Source organism: Apaloderma vittatum, unplaced genomic scaffold (genome assembly GCF_000703405.1).
Source record: "Apaloderma vittatum isolate BGI_N311 unplaced genomic scaffold, ASM70340v1 scaffold13927, whole genome shotgun sequence".
NCBI lineage: Eukaryota > Metazoa > Chordata > Aves > Trogoniformes > Trogonidae > Apaloderma > Apaloderma vittatum.
In genome coordinates this window covers 33,794-43,791 of record NW_009725772.1, presented here as the reverse complement: position 1 = coordinate 43,791, position 9,998 = coordinate 33,794, and the positions used below count along the sequence as shown (strand labels likewise).

Below are 9,998 nucleotides of genomic sequence, written 5' to 3'. Positions count from 1 at the left end.
CTTCACCACCCAGTCCATGCAGGAGGCCGATGCTCATGCTGGTGAGCCCAGCTCCAACCAACGCTGTGGTTGACTGCAGTTTGCAGACAAAGGGGTTTTGTGTTGCAGAGCCCATATATGGGTCCCACCATGACACAGTCTCTGCTTGCTGGACACGTTTTGTCCAATAGCAACCACCCAACCCAGGCTGAGCAAAGGCTAAAACTGGACTGATGTTCCCCTCCAAGAGCTTGTGCTCTGCTTCAGGTTGAAGCAGTTGCGTATTATCTGGCTGCACCAGGAACAGCACCCACACAAATTAAAAAAAATTTAAAATATCAACCTTGATGCTTAGGAGAAGGGTGGCAGTTTGAAAAAGGACAAAAATCTTCAGCCCTGGCCTGATTTTGCTCCTCTTGACTTTGTTACAAAAATGACTCTTGGCTTCAGAGGGAGCAGAGTGAGGTCAGTCTACTGTGCTGTTGTAAATCCCCCCTAAATCCTTTGTGTTCGTACCTCCTTAGATCGGAAAGCTTTCCTCTCAAATGGGAGATTACAGTGTGTTGGCTCATCTGTCTACTTGAAGAGAAAATGGGGAATTGGCTATCACTTAAGGTAAATCCTTTTCTTTTTGGTCGTGACTTTTCACGAAAAGCTTCTAGCTGATGCGAGTATTATCTTGTAGAGTCTATGTCTCCACAGAATTTCTGTATAGAGTCATAGAGATCTTGACAATTCATTTTAGGAGACTTCTGAAGCTGCCAAAAATATCTTTCTTTGGATAGCAAGCTGCTTTTCTTTGGAAACCAGTCCTGAATGCTCCGAGCGTGGAGCTAAAATGACTTTGCAGCCTCCTTCACAGCCAAAAGGGGATTGGAGTGAAAGGAATTGCAATTCCCACACACTCTGTGGTGCCAGAGTGACATACAACGGCTTTAATATGAAGTTGGTTTACTCTGGATTTTAATTTCTGTGTTCTTGGTCTAGCAGTACTGGCCAGGATCATTATTCTTAACCTCAACTATTTCACACATGCATGGCAAAACCCGGGAGCACTGTAGCTGTCTATAAAAATTCCCACTGAAATGCTGCTCAGTGTCGGAGGTTTCCTTATGGCCTGAGGAACAACTGCTGGCTTTGTATTTTGAAAAGATGACGCATGCATTTTTTTTATATATATTTTTTTTTCTCATTTAATATTATAGCAATTGCTTTTTAACACAAGCAGGATGTGCATAAATGACCTGTGTGACCCTGAGCTTGCATCATCCCTGGTCAGACAGTACGTCCCCGATGCTGCGCTCAAGGGACAGAAGCAGGGTGAGCTGTGTTACTCACTGCCTCTGGAAAACACCGAGAGCTTCCCAGGTGAGACAAGTTTGTCGCTGTGCCAGGGCTGTAAAGAAAAAACAAGTGGTGGGAGAAGCAGAAAGCAGAAGTTGCTGTGAAGGGAAGAACTAAATTCCCTGCTCCATGGTGTGTGGGATTAGGAAGCCCAGAGCTGCACAAACATGTGCTAATGCTAATAATGCAGGTGAACAAAAGAAAATCCACAAATTAATTTACAGACTAAAATCCACCGAGACTCCTCTGGTTTCAGGATGACATTCTCCCACTAGAAAGGCAATCAAGAACTTGGAGTTTTCTACTGCTCGCCTCTAAAGAGCACAATAATTTTGACACGGCTTTTGAGTTCCGGACATTAATGACACGAACTCTAGAACGTACAACATAAGTTACGCCAGTCTGAGTTTCTGCTCAGCGTTAGCCCTGGTCACTGGGCTGAGCCTGGTTGTTTCTGTTGTGCAGATCTGTTCAGCCATCTCGAGAGCAGTCTTTTGCAGGGGGTTGTTAATTATGAAGTTGGCAGGACAACCCTGGAAGATGTTTTCCTGAAGCTGCAGGGTGAGGAAGCCGGCGATCCAGAAGGTAAAACATTAAGTCCAATTTTCATAATTAAGGTTCCACATATGCATGTGTTTTCATTGAATATCTAATACGCTTCTGTTAAACGTGAATTTTGGTAGGTTTTTGGTAGGTCAAGTGTTGCAGCTCTATTCAACTTTCTTTTAGTGAGGAATACCTTCTCGGAGAAGGCTGGATTTTTTAGTCCTGACTTCTCACAGGCTTTTAAGCACACGCACTGAAGGCTGCTGGTGGAAGTATGTTTGCCTTTGAAAGGTTTGCTGCTCAGACCAGGCGGTGGGAAGAGACAAACTAGCCAGAAGGCATTTCACAAGGCCAGCGAAGATACTGAGTGTGTTGTCACACCAGCCCAGGTTCAGCCTGTCTGAATTCACTGATGTAAACGATGTTCTGGATAAATTATGGCCCCTTTCCTGCCTTTTCTTCTTTTCCGGCTAACAAATAAAAGCATTCCTTTACTCCGAACAGGAGATGCTTGTTGATTGTTTGCAGTTGAAGTGTGTGCTTTGAACACCCTTTGTGGATAATGATATTTCTTGTGATGAACATGCAGAAGATAGAGACCTTGAGGAGAAGGACTGGAGCTTTCCAGGCTTGTCCGAAGAGGGGAAGGTGGCAGCGAGCGGGATGGCTCTCTGGAGGCAGCAAGTGTGTGCCATAATGAGAGTTCGCTTCTTAAAACTAAAGCACGACGGAAAATTTCTCAGGTCCATGTAAGTCTGAGAGATCTCGCCTCCTCTGCAGCCCTGGTGCTGGCTTGGTGCTTTCCAAAGGGTTTGATCATTCCGTTGAGTAACTGAGGGAAGATTTAAATACCGATTGAGATGTTTGGAAGCAGAGAATTAGGAAGAATATGTTTAAAAGCTGCATAGTAAGGACAGTTGGAACTTACTGGTAGAGATCTGAATTCCTTGAGTTTTAAATTTCCTCTTATCATTCTCAATGCTAAAGGTGGAATTCCCCTGGACCTACTTCTAATCCGTTTTTCCATCTAGGCTGCTGTTCTTTGGAATATTTATCCTTCCAGTGCTGGTGATTCTCCTTGTAATACAACTGTTGGACAGCTTTAAGGACTTTGAAATCAGGGCTAGCAAGTATTTTCTCCCCACTGAAGAGAAAATTCAAAACAAGTCAACAAATCTTCTCATCCTCAATGACACAGGTGAAGAAGAACATGAGATGTTAATTTGTTTTCTGCACCACTCTGAGTCCTCTTAGAGTTTGGTAGACCAGCCTTGCCTTACTCTTTCTGGACATTCCTTTATGTATTTTTGTTGGCTTTGGGAGTTGGTTTTGGTTGAGCAAAACAAATCCACTTTTAGTGACGATTATTGGTAGCTGATATTTAAAAGAGTAATGAACCACACAAATAGTAAATAAAAAAGCAATAAACCAACTAAGCATGGAAACGCATGTTGCTTTCAACCAGTTTAATTAAAATAGAAAGAAATAGAGAAAATATAAGTTTGCTTGGATTTCAGATGATCTTTAAGGTCCCTTTCAACTCAGTATAATTCTGTGACTCTGAATGTTTGGGGTTTTTAACACACCTTTGCTTTGCAAAGGCAAAAAAAACTAGTAACTCTAGTTATTCTAATTTCTATTCTTGACTTGATCTCAGGATCACAAATTGAAGATTTCATTGCTGCTTTGAAGACTCAGAACATAATCCCAGAAATAAGTCTTGAGGAAAACATCACAAGCATTCCACTGCATAACGGAGCTATAAAAATATCCCTGGAAGGCAAGGTGAGCGACATTGTTTTCCTTCTTCCATCCTATATATCAAGAGGGTTTTATGAAATGTGATTGAGACACAGCAGAACACACACCAGGAAAAGGGAGAATATTTGATATATTAAATAATATCAGGGGCCAGCTCCTCCTCACCCCTCTCATGGGCAGGAGGTAACGGCTTCTGCTCTTCCATCTTCAGAGCTACCGATTCACGGTCATGTGTGGCATCGAACCCATCAACTGTTTCCCCGTGCTCGTGAACATCCTCAGCAACACCTTCCTAAGGCTCTTCAACTCCACTGCCCGCATCCGTATCTGGAGCGACCCCTTTTACAACGTGAGCATCCCGCCTGCCTCGGTGACAATCGATTGCAACAGCCACGCTGAAGCCATAAGGGCTGGACGGGTTCGAAACTTGGGGGAGCAGCCCCCAGGAGCCGGGGCAGTGATCCCATGGGGGGATTGCTCAGAAGTCAGTACTGAAGCTATTTAATAGCATTTTTTTCAGCAGTGTTCAAGAGCTCTGCAGGGTTTTAGTGCCTTAAGATGTTGAAGCTCGGGCAATACGGTAGGAAGGCAACAGTAATGCTTGCAAGCCCCACGTTTCTTCAGCATCCGTTTGACAAGAATCAGCAGCAAAATTATGCTCTCCATCCTCAGCAATTTACAGTCAAATACTTTTTGCAAACTCCAAGATGCTAAATGCCTTTTTCTTTCTTTTTTTTTTTTTAATTGCTAAATTAAATTTTAAATGATCTTAAACCCAAATGATTTACTACTAGTGTTACTGCTCACTTGCGTGTTTAACCACCCTATGAGCAACAAGTTAGCCAGATTTTCGCTGGCTAACTGCTGATTATTGACAACTTGGAATTTCTCTCCCACAGACAGAAATCTCAGAAGTAGAGAACGATGTGTTTTTCTTCTGTCTCAGCTACATGCTGACCCTGGCTGCTGGTTTGCCTCCTCACTTTGCAGTGAGCAGCATGGAGGATTACAAGGTAAAAAGCCCGTGCTGGAAGCAGTCTTATGCAAGAAGTGACTGCGAATGCACTTTTTAAAGAATTATGTGTTTTCAAACAACACTAGAACTAAGAAAGAATTCAAAGTGCTTGGAAAGGAGAGGAAGGCTCAGCCAGGGAAGGGAGGAGTGAGGGTAATGGAGACGGAGGAGCAGGAACGATGGTTTAGGCTCTCCTGAATCGGGTCCCTTTTCCCACTTGCTTTCCCAGCTCCAGGCTCGTGCCCAGCTGCGGCTCGCGGGGCTCTTCCCCTCGGCGTACTGGTGTGGGCAGGTGCTGGTGGACGTCCCGCTCTTCTGGATCCTGATGTGCCTGATGTTCGGGGTTGTGCTACTCGTGAGCGGCGTCTGCCCCTTGCAAGCCAGCTCCATTGTGCTCTTGGTGAGCTCTTTGCCCACAGGAAAACGGGCAGAGGGGAATCCCCTTCCCTCGCTTCGCTGGGAGATTTTTGCTTTCCATGTTTTAATCAAAATAGATCGCTCAAGGCGGATTTTCATGTGTTCACATCCATCTCCTTGTGGCTGATATTGGTGTGTCTCTCTCTAGATCGTTTGCGTCATCGGTTATGGGGTATCTCTTGTTCTCCTCGTCTATTTAATTACCTTTAAATTTCGCACGGGGCGAAGCAATCGTTACATTTGGTCTCTCATCTTCATTCTGGTAAGTGAAGCGAATCTTCACTCTGGAGGGTGTGATTTACACATCTTGCCACTTGAGGCTTCATTATAAATTCACTGATACTCAGCAGAATAACCCAAATCAGTGACAAGCAGCCTGTTTTTAACAATACATTAATATTGGAAATACTTTTTCTGCTTTCCTCTAGGTGAATTTAATTCTCTATATGCACAGTGACCTACATGACGCGCTTTGCTTCACCTTCTCTATTTTGTTTCCTGTGTTTCCACTGCTGGGCTGGCTGATCTTCACTACACCAGTAAGTAAACCCATCCTACTAAATTCAATAATGGCCCTAACAGTGCAAACTGGAAAAGCAAGAGTCACTTTCCAGGTAGCCTGTCTCAAAGTGCCAACTGAACTGGGGGTTACATCCCACACTTTCTCTGACCCTGCGCTGAGCCACATGTGCTAAGGGATTTTTCTAAGGGACTGTTTTTTCTTGCAGCATTCATCCTGGTTTACCTATATCGGACTTCTTGAGTCATGGAATCACATCTTCGTGGCTGTCTTTGCAGTAAGGAGCAATTTGATGAGGGCTGTTCTGCAAACGATGACCGTTCTAATACGGTGGATTGCACCAGGCTTGTTTTACTCTCCCTATAAACAAACCATGGGTTTTGTGGTCGAAGCTTTGCATTAAATATTGCAGGGGAGGTACATCCAAGTAATCATGGGCCTGTGTCTCATGTGGCTCCTGGATGCTGCACCATTACGTGCAAAAATAGGAGGGTTACATGGAGCTCATATATAAGGCAGAGATATTATTAATCAACTACACAATGTAATGCTGCTGCTGCAAAAGGAAGATGCAATCTTGAATCTTGTGGGACCTGCCTGCAGGGGTGCAGATCCCTGAGCTAAAACTCCAGTATGAAGTCAAGGCTGGTGCAAATGATCTGCCTGTGAGATGGAAATGTATGCAGAACATCAATTTTACTCCTTCCCCTTTGGACTTTTCCAATAGCCAAAGCACACCTGCTTGCACCCCTTTATGATTAAAACTAATCGAGCAGCTTGTTAGCTTTTCTCCCTACAAACCTAATTAATTTTCGCTTTTCAGCCTTTCATCCATTGTGTGATTTTCGCTTTCATCCTGCGCTGTTTGGAGATGAGATATGGAGAAGCAGTTCTGAACCTTGATCCCATCTTCAGGTGTGTCCGGGGCTGCGGGGGGGCCAGGCAGGACCCTGACCAGAAAAGTGAGCTTAAAAACGTTTTGCAAAGTGTGATAAAGCTCATGGTTTCAGTTTTTAACCAGTTTAACCAGAGAGGAGGAAACTGAGAATAAAGGAAAGAATTTTTTTATTCCTTTGGGTCATTACAGTTTTCACCTTTACTTACTGGTGTTTCCCTGAATTGTGTCTGGAGGCAAATTCCCACCCAGCGTGTTGCAGCAGAAGGTCAATTGAACTGCAACGTCCTAAAGAGAACAACAAATGTGACTTAAACTTCTTTTCCATTTGTTAAAATATTGAATTGTCAGACATTAACAGATGTGACTTGCTTACGAGTTAGATGCCCAAATATCTTTGAAAACACACTCCTTGTATTTTAATTCTCCTTGAGCAGATCATTGACATGTGTCATGCAGGGAACCAGTCAATACTTACCGATGAAGGATTTTCTCATGCGTGCTAGTGGGACTTGGTGGGTTTTGGTTTTTTCCCCCCGCCCCATGAATAAATATTTGAGCAAACACTGTCTGTGGAACAGCTCCCTGAATTTAAATAAGTTTTGCGGAGCGTCGCGTTGGCGCTGCCCTGGGAACAAACTTGCAAAGTCAAGCCTTTTTGGAAGTGATTCCTGATGACACCACCTCTCCCCCTCCATGGTAGGATCCAGCAGAGGAGAGCGGTCGCCCACCAGAACAGGGACCACCCAGGGGAAGAGTCCCCAGAGGTCCAGGCAGAAAGGGAGCGGACGAGGAGCGTGATTGCATCCCTGCAGCAGGAGGAGGTGAAACCAGCCTTCGGGCTTGATTTCTTTTTCCTTCTCCATCTCTGGGTCTGTCTCTACTTTCTTAGCTCATGCATTTAGTATTTACTGATCTGAGGTCCAAGTACACATCTCTCCTCCAGCCCTGGCACCAGAAGGAGTTTAGCTGGCACTGTAGTTTTATTCCCATTCTGCTTTTTTTTTTGCTTTTTTTTTTTCCTGTTGCTGTTTTCTGGACTTTTAATTCAGAATTTTTCTCTTTAAAGAGTCATACTTTATGATCAGAACAGATGAGGTGCCTCGTGGGGTAAAAGAAGAGATTTTTATTTCCCACTTCATCTCTTCACAGGAGTCAGTTATAGTCGTCAACTGTTTGCGCAAGGAATATGAAGACAAGAAAGCCAGTTCCATCTTTAAGAAAAAGAAGAAAACTGCTATCAAAAACCTCTCATTTAGTGTTAAAAAAGGTTTGAGTATTTTGCCGCACTCCCTATAAATGACTGAAATCTAATGTGAAGGTCAGAGTTGTAGACCATATTTTTGTTAGAATTTTCTCGCGTGTGGCCAAGACACCCAGCTCCTGCCTTCACAGTTTTAATTTCACCCTTTCTTCTCATGTACTTTCAGATATTGCCTAGCATGCAGGAAAGAAGATCTTATTAACAATAATTAACAGTTCTTACATATTTGTTCCAGGAGAAGTATTAGGTCTGCTAGGATCCAACGGAGCTGGAAAAACCACGACCATACACATGATTTCTGGAGACATCACGGCGACAGCTGGTGAGGTAGGTGATTCCTTTGGAGCAGCTGAGGGGGGATGACCTTGATGGCTTTACAAATTAAGGATGTGATAAGGCAAGCTGGCAATGCAGCCCATAAGTCAGGGAATTTATGTACATACTGCCCTGGATACTTACAGAAGTAAGAACTAGATGACCTTTAAAGGTCCCTTCCAACCCAACAGTTTCTGTAAGTCCACAGAAGAGTTGATTTATTCAAAGCTAGTTCCAGTTTTCATCAAAATCAATGTTAGTAGTTTCAGGGTTTGAGCTACACAAAATCCTCAGTGTGCGTTTGAAACCTATCACAAAATTTCACAAGACTTGTAAGAAATGTTGACAACTAAGAAAAAGAACAACCCAAAACAAACCACCACCACCCTTCATAAACAGCCTTGCAAAAGCAGGAAATTGAAAACAAATGCGAATGTGGTTGGGCTAGTAATAGTCCATCACTTAATTATGCGCAGGATGATTAATCACATGTCCTGGGGGCGGGGAAATACCATTGCTGTTACAGATTTGGGACTGAATGTTTGAAATAGAAAGGTATTACTAGGAAAATGATATGTTGTTACTATTACCAAAAGTTTTATGCCAGTAAATACTGTTTGGCTTTGTGAAAACGCTGTCTTGGATCCGGGTGAGCAGAAGTAGATGATCACCCCAGCAACACCGGCCGTCTTTACCCACGTTCTGATGAGGTTCCTCCAGGAGAAAACATTACCGTCTTTCCAGGGGGGTTCATTGAGTCACCCCAGAACAACAGCCATGGAGGCACGTGTGTTTGTGCAGGTGCTGCTCAGGGGCAGCGATGGAGCCGGGTGCTGCCCCCAGCGCAACCCGCTCTGGCCGGACCTTGGGGTGCAGCAACATCTGGAGGCGTACGCTGCCGTGAGAGGGATGAGCAAAGGGGATGCTGCTGTTGTCATCAGCCGGTACGTAGCCAAATGGTTTCAGCTTTGGGTTCTTCCTCTCTCCAGGGGCGTAGGGGAAGGAAAGGCTTCTCTGCTAACATACCTGGCTAGTGTGATTGAGAGACAGTGCCTTCAATGCCTCTAATTTGGAGAAATGGGATCTCCCTTCTGATGCAATCTGCTGCTTTATACTGTTCTCAGTCAATAAAGATTTTAGCCCTATTTTATCTAGAAAACTTCAGAAAAAAGATTCAACTTGCTCCAGTTTATGGCCAGTTGCATGAGTAACTCACTTCTCTCATTAGCTGCAATACTGTCTTAAGGTCCTGCAGAAATTTCTCAATTTACCATCCGAGCTAGGAGTAAAATCACCAACTAGCCCACGATGTTGCTTATCAGCCAAAATGGGTATGCTAAACTTTGGTTCCTCAGTACCTCTGACCACAGCGTTAGGAACCAGGGATGGGCATTTCAGCGTTTTTCTTTTCCATTCCCCACAGCATAGCAAAGGCCTTGGATCTCCAGAAGCATTTAAAAACCCCAGCTAGGAGGTTATCTGCTGGAGAAGCCAGAAAGGTACACGTTAGGCTTGTGTTTGCTGCTTGAGCAAATCCTGCTCTTTCTTCCTTGAACATGCTGCACAGAAAACCTTCGTCAAAGTGGCTGCCCGCTGTGATTTGTTTTCATTAGTAGCTTTTAAATCCAGCCTGCAGAATCTGCCTCCTCCTCTTGTCCAACTCCTCCTGCATTGTGTGTTTAACAAGTGCCAACCATGAACTGGATTTACAGGGTGATCACCTATTCGTGTCCCACCACGTGCATCTGCCAGTAAATGGCATGGAAATCCACATTCAGAGCTTTGACAGGACTGGGAGTCTGGGAGAAAGCTGATTTTGAGAGATTAAAATGTTAATTAAAACACCTGAAGTGGGTTTTTTTGAAACCCTGTTCCTCGTGCATTTTGGAATCAAGAGCTTTGGCTTCTAAAAGACTCCCAGGGATTAAGATGTAGCTGGACA

At 44.1% G+C, this 9,998-nt stretch overlaps 1 protein-coding gene across 1 annotated transcript in view; it reads left to right on the top strand.

Annotated features, from left to right (window-relative positions):
* The window catches only part of LOC104276634 (ATP-binding cassette sub-family A member 9-like), a 19,974-nt gene that overhangs the window by 8,062 nt on the left and 1,914 nt on the right, over positions 1 to 9,998 (top strand). The window contains 19 exon segments of the mRNA XM_009873034.1: positions 1 to 41; positions 504 to 594; positions 1,208 to 1,347; positions 1,789 to 1,908; positions 2,459 to 2,618; positions 2,901 to 3,067; positions 3,527 to 3,654; positions 3,842 to 3,979; positions 4,530 to 4,643; positions 4,875 to 5,045; positions 5,211 to 5,324; positions 5,491 to 5,601; positions 5,791 to 5,859; positions 6,406 to 6,497; positions 7,181 to 7,301; positions 7,633 to 7,747; positions 7,977 to 8,068; positions 8,858 to 9,000; positions 9,480 to 9,555. Coding sequence (XP_009871336.1) covers positions 1 to 41; positions 504 to 594; positions 1,208 to 1,347; positions 1,789 to 1,908; positions 2,459 to 2,618; positions 2,901 to 3,067; positions 3,527 to 3,654; positions 3,842 to 3,979; positions 4,530 to 4,643; positions 4,875 to 5,045; positions 5,211 to 5,324; positions 5,491 to 5,601; positions 5,791 to 5,859; positions 6,406 to 6,497; positions 7,181 to 7,301; positions 7,633 to 7,747; positions 7,977 to 8,068; positions 8,858 to 9,000; positions 9,480 to 9,555 — 2,203 coding nt within the window.